At 36.6% G+C, this 14,219-nt stretch overlaps 1 protein-coding gene across 3 annotated transcripts in view; it reads right to left on the reverse strand.

Annotated features, from left to right (window-relative positions):
- LOC104039775 (transmembrane protein 180) overlaps nucleotides 1-14,219 on the reverse strand; it is a 20,921-nt gene continuing 6,702 nt past the window's right edge. Inside the window, exons 4-7 of one of the 3 annotated variants that reach the window (XM_064461740.1) lie at nucleotides 12,559-12,713; nucleotides 10,959-11,042; nucleotides 9,814-9,957; nucleotides 1-2,158 (exon numbers count right to left, since the gene is read on the reverse strand). In XM_064461740.1, coding sequence (XP_064317810.1) covers nucleotides 2,086-2,158; nucleotides 9,814-9,957; nucleotides 10,959-11,042; nucleotides 12,559-12,713 — 456 coding nt within the window. In that variant the 3' untranslated portion in view covers nucleotides 1-2,085. Of the gene's footprint in view, nucleotides 2,224-9,813; nucleotides 9,958-10,958; nucleotides 11,043-12,558; nucleotides 12,714-14,219 lie in introns of all 3 variants that reach the window. The other 2 variants (XM_064461739.1, XM_064461738.1) reach the window with 2 other exon arrangements.

Raw genomic sequence — 14,219 nt, forward strand, 5'->3', positions numbered from 1 at the left:
AAACAGTCATCTAATAAATCCTATTTGTGGAACAATAACATTTTCACCTAAGCAAATATATATTCTATGAGAATAGGATGAACATATGAAATTTAGGAAATACAGAAACAGTGAAGAAGAATAAAATTATTTTAAGTTATTTATTACCATTTTAAAGGAATTGTCAGGGAGAAAACAGTTTCATATAATGAATCAGGTAACGTTAACTTAAATTCCTTCAGATGTTTGTCCTTTGGCTTTTTCCCCTTCTGCCTTTCAGGCAGAAAATTCATACATACAATGCAGTAAATCTATTAAAATTCAGAGTCTAAACACACAGTCCACAGCTGCTCTGATATTTGTGTAAATATTCTTTTGACATGTAAATACAAGTGACACCAGTATGTGTACATAATGGTATTAGCATGTACAATGCAAATGAATAATGGCATCTCTGACAAGACAGAGATAAAAACCAGATAATGCAACTTAAAACTTCATCACAATTTCTGGCTTCTTACATTTTAACATAAATCTTCATATTCCTATAAAAGGGTTCATTTGGATTTCTAAATATTTAACAATGCTATCCCACTTTTTCACTCATCACTTTGAAGGCACTTGGCACTTCAAAAAAGGCAAGAAAGCAACATTGTTTCTACTCTACAAATGTAAAAACCGAGGCACAAAAGACTATTTTTTCCAACACTGGTATTTCAAATATCAAACTTCTTCATGAAATTAGGCTAGTGTCCACCAAAACACAGGGCAACTTCTGACACTCCTTTCTTTTCCAACTTACCTATCATGATAAATGTAGGGCCTTAGAAATGAGCTGCCTCAGCACTTTAAAATCTGGACACATACAATGCATCTTCTTGTACTTTCAAGTGACTGGCACTCCGTAAGAAAGGTGCTTCTAAAACTATGTTTGTCCAGGCAAAACAAAGAACAAATATGGTACTTAAGCTATCTATCATTACACAACTACCCGCTGGATATAATGGAGGAAAAAGAATAGTTATTGAACAGGGGTATTGTAAACATGCTAATGTGTCTTCTCAGTACAACACATGTGAAATAAAGAGAGGATTCAACTTTTCTGAAATTTTGCCAAAAACCCCTTTATTTTATAAAAATCACAGGACCCATTTAAAAGCTTAACTGAAAAGATTTGGTAAGAATTAGTCAGAAATTAACTAACTTCAACTTGATTAATCAGAAATTTACTTCAACTGCCAGCACATCAAACCAGTCTGCCAGTGTAACACCAGGCAGAACTTGATTCAATATGTGTGTGCTTAGATTTGTCCAGCTAACTGGACAGACACTACTACACCCATACACTAATGTTTTTCTTAACACAATTACATTTTGTATGAAGTACTAACAATGTGGTACCTTCAAAATAATCTTCCCTTTAAAGCCAGAAAACCACATCTACCTACCACCAACTAGAGACATTTGGAGTGAGGAGGTATGGAGCTTTTTCCATATCCAGCAGCGCTTTATTGAACACCACTTTAATCCTTTTCTTCTTTAGCCGTACACAGACTTTTACAGGGTAGTTAACTACTCTTGGCTCTTCTTGTGGTACTGTCAGATTTGTCTTGATATTGGTCAGCTAGACACCATCTAAATTTTTCTCTTCATCTCCCTGCCATCCATGAGGGGTGTCCCCCAGGCTCTTCCAGATTAACTTGAGTGATCTGCCATTTTATCAGTATGGCAGAATTAATCCACCATATATCAGTAAGCTTAAGAAAATACAGTTCCCTTGAATTCCAGGGTCTGGGTTGGGATTCCTTTACCTGATCTGCCATACCCATTCTTCAGAGGAGTTAACAGTGACCAGTACATACCAGAAAGGACTTCATTTGGTAACGAAGGATAAAGCCCATTAAAGGCAAACAACTGAACTAGAAAAAACTCTGTGTACGCTCAGCATTAAGGCTGAATGTGGGCTGTGTTACAGCCTATATAGATGGAAGAATGTGACTTTATTGAAATGGCTCTAATAGTCCATTTGATGCAATTTTGCTTTTTCACATTTAAAACATACTAACTCTTGTGGTACAGTTCAGCCAAAGATGTACTGAACAACCGTTAGCTATTTAGCGTATGGCTGTCATATGACTGTTCTGGATTGAAAAGGGAGTCCACGTCAGGATCTGTATGACTGCAATGCAAAGTGGAACCAGACAGATGAGATAGAACATGGCATCATGAAGACCTAAAAACAAACTGGTAAAGAAGATGAAAACACAGCTTTCAAGATGAAGATTAACTTTCATGGTCAATTCACAACAAATTATTTTAAAAGCATTCACATTACATACACATATACAGCATATACAAGTCACTGTGTGCAATCAGCTCTAAATAAAAGAAATATAAATATATCAGATACCAAATGTACTCCAATTATACTTCCTAATTCTACATACAAATATGTATTTTATGTTGTTTGCTCCTCTCATAATAGGTGGGAGGAAATTGGATAATTAGCACACAAAGACTTAATTTTAATACCCTGTAGGATCCTGTTCGCTGCTTTAGTACACACCTGTATTATGGAATATAGAAATCAATTTAAGCAATATAATCCAATTATATAACAGAGCATCTGAAAAGGTTTAGTAAGACTGAAAAATCTGGAAGAGAAAGAAAAGCAGAAAATGGAAGGAAACATTTTAACTTACATAAAATAATTTCATATTAGAATCTGTGCTACTAGCTATCCACAGTGTGTTCTTGTAGCTGCTGAGTGCTAGATGGAAGTCACGATTAATGCACAAAATTCAGGTATGGTGTAAGCAGCTGTTTTAAATATCAAGCCTTATTTAATTTTAAAATAAATGATTACAAGATAATATAAACCACAAAAAGAATACATGTGAAATTAATGCTCATTCTCATTTCTCATGGATGTATGGTATTTCCTCATCTAAATCTTCTCTAAGGAATAAGAGATAAAAGCATCAGCAAATATGAATAAGAAAAGAAAATACAGGAGTTAAAGGAGTTCCCTTTTATGAACAGTATGGTTTCTGACAGCTCAAAGCATACATTTAGGCAGTCATCTAGTAGCTAGAATCATTATCTACTGACATTCTGTTAATTATTGGATTCTAATTACTTAAATAGCAGGAAAGTCAACTCAAGCTGAGAAGCAGCCCCTAAATGAACTTTCTCTCCATGAGGCAGTTTATGTTATTTTCTTTTTTTTTTTCCTTAGCATTCAGGGATGAGATAGGAGACTCACAGAACAGCTATGAACACAATCCAAAGCCCCTGGAATCTCTGAAAAAAACCTCTCATTAACCTGAGCAGGCTTATAATACCTAAGAGTTTCTCTGAATCCTAAAAGAATCAACCCCTGTCTCACTGCATTTAACAGAAAAAATGCTTGCAACCTGCAACATAGCCCAGATTTATTCCTTAGTACATACACACACTCATACAATGATCACAATTTATCTCAAGTCATGTACATGCTAACGCTAATGCTACATAAGGAAACAAAAAACACAGGCTTACAAGTGAATTACTTAATCACTCGGACAATTGCATTAAGACTGGAAGTGCTCACTAACAGGTCACTGGTCCATAGCCAATGTTTATTGGCAGTGACAATGATTTACCATTTGGACGTTGTTTACTGGCCTGTATTCAATTGCATTTTCCGTCCACCTACAAGCAAAGAAGGGCCCACATCACGTGCACCACCGTCACAACTGCCAGCAGTTAACTGCATGAGCAGTGTCAGCAGGGAGACCAGAGAGAAAATACTTACCTGTCTGAAGATGAAAGTAGGACTAAGGCATAATTAACAGGATGTTGGGGCTTGTACTTTGCCTGTTCTGCACGCTAAAAAGGATTGCAGTTTTCAGTACTAAAATTATTCCATCTTTATACATGGACTACAGGAAGGACAAAAAAAGAAAGAATATCTGCCAAATCACTCACACTGGTGCAATCCTGATTTGGTTGCATTGCAACAATATTGGTTTAAGAAAATAATATTGCCTGTTATACTGTAAAACCTTAAGTTACTGCAGGAATTGCAAAAAATATCTATAGTACACAGAACAAGGCACAGTAAAATATTTCATTAAGGGTCTGGGGTAAGTCAAGAGCGGAGCTCAGATTTCATCATAACAACAGCTGAACTGGTAACTTCAGAAATTTCCATGTCACCTACATTTTTTGCACATGCAGCAATAAAACATACCATCTTTCACTAAAAAACCCTAATTTCACTCTGAATAGAATGTGATGTAGCCCAGTAATTCAGTATGAAAGCATCAACAGTTTAAAGTGCCTCTAATAAATAATGAAGAGTTGCTGTCAAATAACTTCATTCTGAAGTTAACAAATTTGAAAAGCACGCTTTTAAGAGAAGTTAGCTGTAGTTGCAGTGGCATTCCAGAAGAGGGAGTTTTTAAACTAGGTATCTTTTCCAGAGCAAAAAAAAAACCAAACCCAAACGAAAAAAAAACAAACCAGCCCAACCCAAAGAAAACAAAAAACCCCGAGGCATATGGGGCAGGTAACGCTTTGCTGTGATGACGGACCAAAGGGACAAAAAAAAAACAAACCAGGACCACTCCATTCTGCCAGCTCTTGCTCAAATTTTAAGGATATTAAAAAAATACTTCTTACGCTAGCTTCTACTACAAAATGCTTCACTGTGTAGTGACCACATTCCCTAAGAATGTGGTATAATAGGTATATTAATGTATACAGAATCATACGTAACACATATGGAATTGGGTACATGTGTGAAATAGGTTACACCAAAAAGCAAGAAGACTTCTGGAAGAGAGGTACGCTATTCACAGAAGAAGTCACACTTCAGAGTTATGGTGCCGGAGGCAAAACCAAGATATAGTGGATTGCTCCTAAGGAAGAAGACATCACTGTGACTAGGAAGATATTACCACTGAAGCAGAATTAAATACTAGAACTGGTAAGAAAGGGGTTGGTGATGTGAATGGTGAATACAAAGGCTTCAGTTCAGAGGAAGAGAAAGACAGTCTAGGTCTTTGGAATGCCTGATCTCATACAGTACTGGCATCACTGTACAGTGATAAGCTTTTTCTCATTTTTGATCAATCTTATGATACCTCGCAGATGAAAGAAAAAGGGGACTGAATTTTCCTTTCTTCTAGACTTTTACTCTCTGTATAAAACCTCTCTACTGTCTTACCAGCTTGGGTGCCCTGCAGAATACAACTGTAACAGAAACCACCAGGACGACGATGAACTATTGTCTCAAAAAGTCTTCTGGAATAAGGATTTAACTCATAATATGCCAATTGTCCTAATAAGCCGCTCAGGAATGTGGTCTTCACTAAAGGCAGAGAACATGTATCTGTTAATTTGACAATAGCAAGATGGCAAAAAAGACAAGCAAAGCTTAAAAACCAGCAACTTATAGTTGGTTGGTACTGTTAACAGAGTTTTGGTACTCTAATGACGCAATAATGAAATATCCTGATCATGGACAATTTCAAGGAATCATAATACCACATAGCTGAAGAACCACAATATAATCACTGGAATGATGAGGAGGTGCAGGTGAGGTAGTCTCATCCTACAGTCTTTTTGCTGGAGGCATAAGAATCAGAAGATGTATCAGTTGTGCCAGAGACAGATTTTAATAGAGAGATTGTTTTCGATGCAGTGTAAGATGAGCACCAAAGATAGAATATTTATGAAGCCCACTTCTGAAGGCAGGATGATATTAATAAACTGCTATCAAATATGGAAGATAAATGAAATAGGGGAGAAAGACACACCCTTCCCCTGTAAGCTACAACCTTTTTTTTTTTTTTAATATATGCAAGTTGAAGTAATCCAGAAAGTTTGTGAGCTCCGGCATTCCATGCAGTCTTGAGTAAGCAATATATCAAGAAATGAGGAATGAGGAAATGGAATGACAATATTACACAAAAATCAGTGTGAATACGAAAAGCTTACTTCCATAATTTTCAACTGTACACTTATTGCTGGAAAATATGTTTTACTACAGCAAAAGCGTGGAAAGTTGCTAAGAATACAAAAACCAATGTTCAAATTTTTGATGCTGGAGGGAACGAAGGGAGACATCTGGACATTTCTAAAAAAGGAGACCAGTGATGGCCTGTTAATACTTGTCTACATTCACTCGACAGACCGTTAACATACAAAAGATACAAAAAACCCCCAAAACTAAATACAGATAAGACGACACATCTTATTAAGATTCTTTTGCTTTGTAAGAGGATCTGTGAAATAACTGGAAGAAAACTAGTGCAACAGACTGTATCTAAAAAGCAACTGCCTGTCTATAACTCTAATGTACTCATATTTTCACTATCATTAAATACTGGAACTTTGTTCACAGAATAAGAATCATGGAATGGCTGAGGTTGGAAGGGACCTCTGGACGTCACTTGCTCCAAACCCCTGCTCAAGCAGGGCCCCATAAAGCCAGCTGCCCAGGACTGTGTCTAGAGGACTTTCAAATATTTCTGAGGATGGAGGGTCCACAACCTCCCTGAGCAACCTGTTTCACTGCTCAGTTGCCCTCACAGTAAAACAGTGATTCCTGATTTTCAGAGAGCACCTCCTGTGTTTCAGTTTATGCCTATTGCCTCTGGTCCTGTCACTGGGCACCACTGGAAAGAGCCTGAATCCATCCTCTTTGCACCTTTTCCTTAAGGTATTTATATACAGAAGATTCCCCCTGAGCCATCTCTTTGCCAGGCTGAACAGTGCCAATTCTCTCAGCCTTTCCTCATAGCAGAGACGTTCCAGTCCCTTAAGAACCTTTGTGGTCCTTTGCTGGGTTCTCTCCAGTATGTTCATGTTTCTCTTGTGCTGAGGAGCCCAGAACTGGACACAGCACTCCAGGTCTGGCCTCACCAGTGCTGAGCAGAGGGGAAGGATCACCTCTGAACTCCTGGCAATACTTTGTCTAATGCAGCCCAAGATACCATTCGCCTCCTTTGCCACAAGAGCACATTGCTGGCTCATGTTCAGTTTGGTGGCCCCCAGCATATACTGGTGCATGGGCTGTTCCTCCCCAGGTCCAGGTCTTTGTAATTCTCCTTGTTAAACCATAAGGTTCCCATCAGCCCATTTGTCCAGCCTGCCAAGATCCCTCTGGATGGCAGCATGACCCTCTGATGTATCAGCCACATCTCCCAGTTTTGTGTCATCACCAAACTTCCTGAAGGTACATCCTGCCCCATCATCCAGATTGTTAATGAAGTTGTTAAACAGGACCAGACCCAGTATAGGCCCCTAGGGTACACTACTAGTAATGGCCTCCAACTAGACTTCATGTCACTGACTGCCACCCTCTGCGCCTGGCCATTCAGCCAGTTTTCAACCCACCTCATTGCATGCTCATCAGCCCATATTTCAAAGGCTTGTCTATGAGGATCTTATGGGAGAAGGTGTCAAAGGCCTTACTGAAGTCGAGGTAGACAATATCCAGTGCTCTTCCCTTGTCTACCAGGCTAGTCATTCCATTGTACAAGTTTATCTAGTTGGTCAAACATGACTTCTCCTTGGTGAAGCCATGCATGATTTCTCCTTGGTGAAGCCATGCTACTACTGATGATTTTATTGTCCTTAATGTGCCTCGAAATGGTTTCCAGGATTAGCTGCTCCATCATTGTTGCTCGGGTTTAACTTTCAGTTAAAGAAAAAATAAGAATTTTAGAATTCAGCAAATAGTTTATGGTTTTGGACTGCATCTTCTCTCTTCTCCCAGTAAACATTGCTGGAAACTCTTAAGACACTTATTCAGGACCCAAACATTTTGTTAATGCAGAAGAAGGGTCCTCTGTGCCATCTTCACAATTCACTTAAATGCCTTCCAGAACACTTAATAGATATTGCCAGCTTTGGAGGAGGAATGACACAGCTGAGATTGTATTGGCATGGGTCATAACACTTCATTACATGTAATTCACATGTGTGAAATTTTTTTTTTCAAAACATTGAGCATATTTTAAGCAGTCTCCTGTATTCAATTCCTGATTTTCCCCAAATGACTTTGTCCTGAGGCAAGTGTACTTTAGCTGTCTGCCTATGGCTGAAATTTGAGTTCAGATTGATAGGGTTTCAATATGTGTAAGTAATTTTAGCTCAGTCAATGGTCTGAATACATTGCCATGGGCAAACTGACTCCCTAGAAACAATCTTGAGTAGTCTGGTCTGTGGACTGTATGCCCACATTGTAGTCCATTTGCAAACCGGAGAACATGCACATTCACACATACATATCCAGAAAATACATGCAGACTGCTTCATATTTAAGAAATTAGTTTTGAAGGGATGGGCAAGAGAAGTATAGAGTATACTTCAGTTGCTCTTTGATTAACTGATCTCCGCTTTGTACCTTTGTGCTATTCCTTGCCCTAGTGAAATAAATCAAATTTTACCATGACTCAAGTGAAAATATAGGTTTTAGAGATTGAGTGAAGTATTTCACCTCTATATACAAGAAATTTATTGTTGCTATAGTCCAGAGGCTACTTACTGGGGAAAAAAAAAAGATTTATAGCTACTGTGATTTAAAATCCATCCACAAAGGGATCATTTCTCTGACTGAAAAGGATCAGAACTGCAGTTTTTGTTTCAAATCTGAATTTCTCTGAATCATCAAGACGAATATATTCAGCCCTCTCAAATCCATATCCAGTTCAATGTATCACTCTTCTACAAAAATCACTCATCTTATTTGACATTATAATGAGGTTCATGTCCTCTTCACATCATCTCAGTGGCTGACTATCTACAGAATGCATTAAAATAAAATCAACTGTTCTCACACTCAAACTTCAGTCATCTTTGCTTGTGTCAGGATGCTCTTCTGAAGTCCACCTGTTGTCCTTCTACTCATGCATTTTTTTTTAAATTCCTCAAATACAAAATCTACTCCAAGCCTTAGGTGACACATAAACCAGTCATTTCTCCTTCAAGAGCTATCTCCACAAAAGTTCATATACAATTGACTTCTATCTGCTTTTTAAGGTTTCTACTCAAAATTTAGGAGACCTATGTAGTTCTCAGGATATTCATGTTGTTCTCTCAAGCAAATCCTCATCAGGACTGATTTTTGCCTTTTAGTCTTGACTTCAGTTATTCCTTACGCTGCCACTTACTCTTGTTGACCATAAATCAACAGCCTATGACCCTCTCAGTGTACTGACTCCCTGTTAATTTGTTTTTATAAAAGCCCATGCATTTCCAAGTGCTAACTAGCAACCACAGCTTTATGCTATGTATTAAGGTCTGCAGGGACTGCAATGAAATCATTAGCATTAGAATGGTAAGTAGTATTGAAGCCAAAATTATACTCCTACTTGAGGCAAATTCCCTCCCTCCAGTGATTATACTGCTTCCTCTCAAACAAAAATGTATCTTAAATGCAACCGTATTAGGATTCTAACTTCAAGGAAGCAGGTTTATGACATAAACAAAACACAGAAACCAGGAGAACTTGTATCTTAATAAGAGGTATTAGGTGATCTCAAAATATTTTTTGCCTTTTTCGCAATAGAACAGGAGACAGTCAACTACTGAAATGTATCTTTTGTTTTTCAAAATTAGGTAGATATCCTCATGTGTATTGTTCAATAAATGCTTTATTCATTAAAAAATTCTAGAAAACATTTCTATTTCTACAGAGATAAAAAACTGGAAAATATTTTTAAAGCACTCATATTTTTGAAGTGCAGTTGATGCAAACTAATTGCAGATTAATTTGCTTTTTAGATGACAGGATTATTTCATGTTAATTTCTATGATTTAAAGTATCCTTTTTGAACTCACCTTGGATCAGGTTGAGCAACTTCTTTATTCAGGTTCTCATATCCAAATTGATTTAGTATTGTAACCACAAGCATTGGAGCCAAAGATTGGGCAGGCTTGGTAAACAAAGCATTGGTACCGAAAACCATAGAGGAAAGTGGTGATCTGAAATATTTAGGGAAAAAAACCCAAATGAATGCACAACACAAACTCATTAGTATATTAATTACAATAGTGATTTTTAAAATCCTGTTAATATGCAAGTGCTAACTATCGTGATACTTGGCTTTATAGTTCACACATTCTAGCAAACAGACCAGCTATCATAATGAAATCCAATTTTATTTGGAAATAAAAGGTAATAAACCTCTAGGATCTATATACACTTGGCCCCAATTCTGAAATGACTTGCACTCAAGTTCAACTTTGAAGTGCACATTGAGTAATTACTGACATTATGTTAGGCTGAGCAGTGCATGGACAATTAATTCCAACCTAAGACTTCACATGCATGAGGCCAGAAAAGGAAGCGTTTTTTTCTTCATGAAAGCAATAGCTCTCACATTTGAGGGGCAAGTCCTTTAATACAGTGACCAGGATTGAATCTTCACTTACATAAACACTGATGGAACCAAGAGGAAGTTATCTGCACTTTGATAAAAATCCAAAAGATCCATGAGCTGTAATATGCTACGTCACAGTAGGTTTTATCAGTTTTTATTTCAGAGAGATAGGAGCAACCAGTTAGACTTTGAAATTTGCACTTTAAGTGGCACTGGCAAAGCTTTCTAAATGCTTCTGCCATGTTGGAAAGGCCTTATTCAGAAAATTCCGTAAGTGATAATAGATGTATATGCTTACAGAATAGTTAAATTGAAGCTAACAAAAATAAACACACACAAAACTGGAGGACTTGGCTTATACTATAGTATTATTAAAACTAGAAATGACATCATAATCTGTTTAAATTAGTGGGCTGAAGTAACTGCAGGAAACTTTATTCAAGTTCTTATCTTTACTGATGCTAAATTGCTCTTAGAAAAATTACATCTGTGTCAAGGATCCAGGATCACTTACTTACATTACCTTGACATAATCTTACTTATGGAAGAGTAACGTGGCAAATAGACAGCATATTTAAAGAAAAACAGTTACAAGTGACTTACCTCCGCTTGTGCTTTATTAAATCTGCATCAACAATATCTGCCAAAGGCAAATTGAACAAACTAAATGAAGCTTGTACAATTACCCTAAAGAAAGATAAAATATTTAAGATGTTCACAGTCTCATGTACACTTTCATAATGAAATTGTAACTTTCTAACATACACACCCCAACACTGACATTTCCGCAAACATACAAAGCTGGGATGTTCTTTAAAATGTGGTGATTTATCTTTTTAAACCACAGCTCTGAAAGCATTATTAGATCTGTTTTTTAATTGAGCATTAAAAATCGATACACAAAACTAAAAGGTAGGGGTTTTTTTTCTTTTTTTTCCCCCGGACACTGGTGCAAAAGGTCATAAATACTTCCTAGAGATTATCAGTAAATGTCATTTAAATGACATGGAGAAAAGAAACATCTTAGAAGAAAGAGAAACTGAAAGTGTCCTCCTGAAATCTGAAAAGGACACGAGCATTACTGGAAAGACTACATGGAAGACAAACTTCAAAGTGGGCGAATTAGAATAGTAAAAAGATTTTATATGTATTCCTATATAGGTATTTACATTTTTTAAAAATTACATTAAAAAATATATATATGCATTTAAACACACACAAAGCCAACTCTTAACAAACTGCTAACTGAAACCACAAACTCACATATTGTGATTTCTATGTCTTATTAAATTTTGGGTATGATTAGGTTTTACTTATGAGAGGCTTTGAACAATTAGTACTTTAAACATACAGTCTTCAGGTACCTTAGAATTTTTTCCTGGGGAAAACAAAATATATCTTCATCATTTAAAGTATGCAGGTAATAAAATTCAATTTATTGTTCACACAATTCAATGTTACCTACCGTCATGTAGCCCATGACGGAAATACTGAAAATAAGAATGAAAATGGCGCTGGGGGGGAAAGGAGATTAAGAAAAGGAATGTTGGAAAGAACATGTAGAAAGCAAGCAGTGAAACAGAAAATGAACAAATAAAACAATAGTAAGCTGTAATGATATTCTGTTACAAACAGGTCTTTATTTTTAAACAAGGTTTTCCATGTATCACAATATAGTTCTGTGAAAATACTACTTCTTGGCATCATACTCACCCAGTACCAGTGACAATGTGACTCAGTATCGGTTACGTAACAGATACCTAATGTATCAATATTTTTTTCGCAGTGCAACACACAAGTTCACACAATACAAAGTGAGGTCTGAGCCTTCCTAGCAAACAGTCTCTACAGGGTACCTCTCCTGAGATCTTCTGTGTCTATGTGAATGAGAAGAGGTTCTGCTTCCCTTGAATCTCGTGTTAAAGCAGATATGTGGCTGGAGGTATGTGGCTGCAAACCTTAATTACTGTTAATTTTTAAGGCTTTTTTGGTTTTTTTTTAAGCAGAAATTAAAAGCTGAAGCAGAATAAAATGAAAGCTAATAAAAGGTGCAATTGGAGTTTCAAACTTTTCTGACAAGTGAAACAGAACAGAAAGAAAACCATAAAAGCAGTTGCAAAATCTTCATGCTATTAAAAACAAGTGTTCACTCTGTTAGAATTATTTAAGCTGTATCTATGAATAGGGAAGTGTATTTACTTACATGTTTGTTGTGAGATAAAATGCCAACAGATAATAGTGTTCTGGTCCTAAAACAAACATGACAGCAGCAGCTACTCCTTCGAAGTAAAAGGAAAACAAGATGATTCTGTAATAACCAAATTTCTTCAACAAAGCATGACTGAGAAGAACAAGGCACTGGAAAGAGAATATATACACATATATGATGAAAGATATAGTACAATATCTCAGCATTAGAAGAGCTATAAAACACAAACCAGACATACATTATTACAACTCATTAAAGAAAAAAAACCTCAACAAACCCAACCCTTTCTAAAAAGTTCAATCCAAATTAAACAATAGGAATTGAACAGAGAGAACTATCTGCTGGCTCATTCTATGCTACCTCTACCAGATAAGAATGGTCTCCTTTCACTCAAAACTAGCCAGCTGAGAACTACTATATCCTGAGGAAAATACTGTTTCTCTAACTATTATTTAATGCTCATGATCTTTATGTTTGATATGCCTTAAAGAATTAACTCTGCAGTATATTAATTGTAAACCAAGCATCTTGCCATCTGAATTCTATCTGCTGTTCAAAAATATTTTCATTAATTGTTTTTCCATTAATACATTAATATAGAAATTAAGCATGACTTTGAAGACAGCTGATCTAAGCAAGTTTAGAGGCTTTACTAGCAAGTAGAGAAAGGCAGGTACCAGTGGACAATGCGTATGGCTGCATTTATTATATGAGCCTATGTCACCATCTACATGTATGTGGGCCTCAATACTGTCACAAAAACACACTCACAAACTCTATAAAGATACACATTTTCTCCCTCCTTATGCGTTACAGAGATGAACACTGTAATATTCAGATGAAGAGTAAGAAAGAATTCTTGTACATTTGTTCCCACATTTAAATGCTTTAACATCACAAATAAAACTAGTATGCTACAGTCAAAGATTACTGTGGCAAATGATGTTTTAAAGAAGCTCAAGTTTTCTACTTAAACCAGTGATCAGGGAGGTAAACCAATCTGGAAAGTTGGTCTAAGAGAAAAAAATTCAGTTGTAAGAAACTTAAACATACTCCTCCCCTGGCTGTTTTCAGGCATTTTGCAGAGAAGTGCTTATATTCGAAACGGGAAGGCATTATGTAATGTATGTTATGGTAAAAAACGTGATCTTGTCTCCCTATAATTGGGAGGAAGCCCTGTCTCAGGAAGTACTTATGATTTAGAAAATTCCATATTACCTGCATGTTTCTAAGACTGCATATTTCTAAGAAAAAAAATAATGATGAAAATTTAAATTTCTTTGCCCATGTTCCAGCAACAAGGTTTTCTTTGTAGACAGATTTTATTCTTCACACCCATTACTAAAAGGAACCTAAGACAGAAGCTGAATTCTAGTTTAGTACAGGCCACTGTTCATAAGAAGGGGCTTTATTTTACATGGGTTGGGTGCTTTTCCAGTAAGTGAAGTTCAGGACATTGCCACCAAATAATTCTCTTATTATATCTTGAGCTCAAAGGGACAAAACCTGAGGAAAATAAGGTCACAGCAAACTCTCTATGGTTCAGTGACCTTCTAGACAACGAGTCTCTGGGGAGCAGAGAGATATGCATTTTCTGAAAGATTATTCGTTTCGCACTGTCACACTGATTTTATCAACAGTAGTGATTGCTATAT

This window comes from Phalacrocorax carbo, chromosome 10 (genome assembly GCF_963921805.1).
Source record: "Phalacrocorax carbo chromosome 10, bPhaCar2.1, whole genome shotgun sequence".
NCBI classification, from domain to species: domain Eukaryota; kingdom Metazoa; phylum Chordata; class Aves; order Suliformes; family Phalacrocoracidae; genus Phalacrocorax; species Phalacrocorax carbo.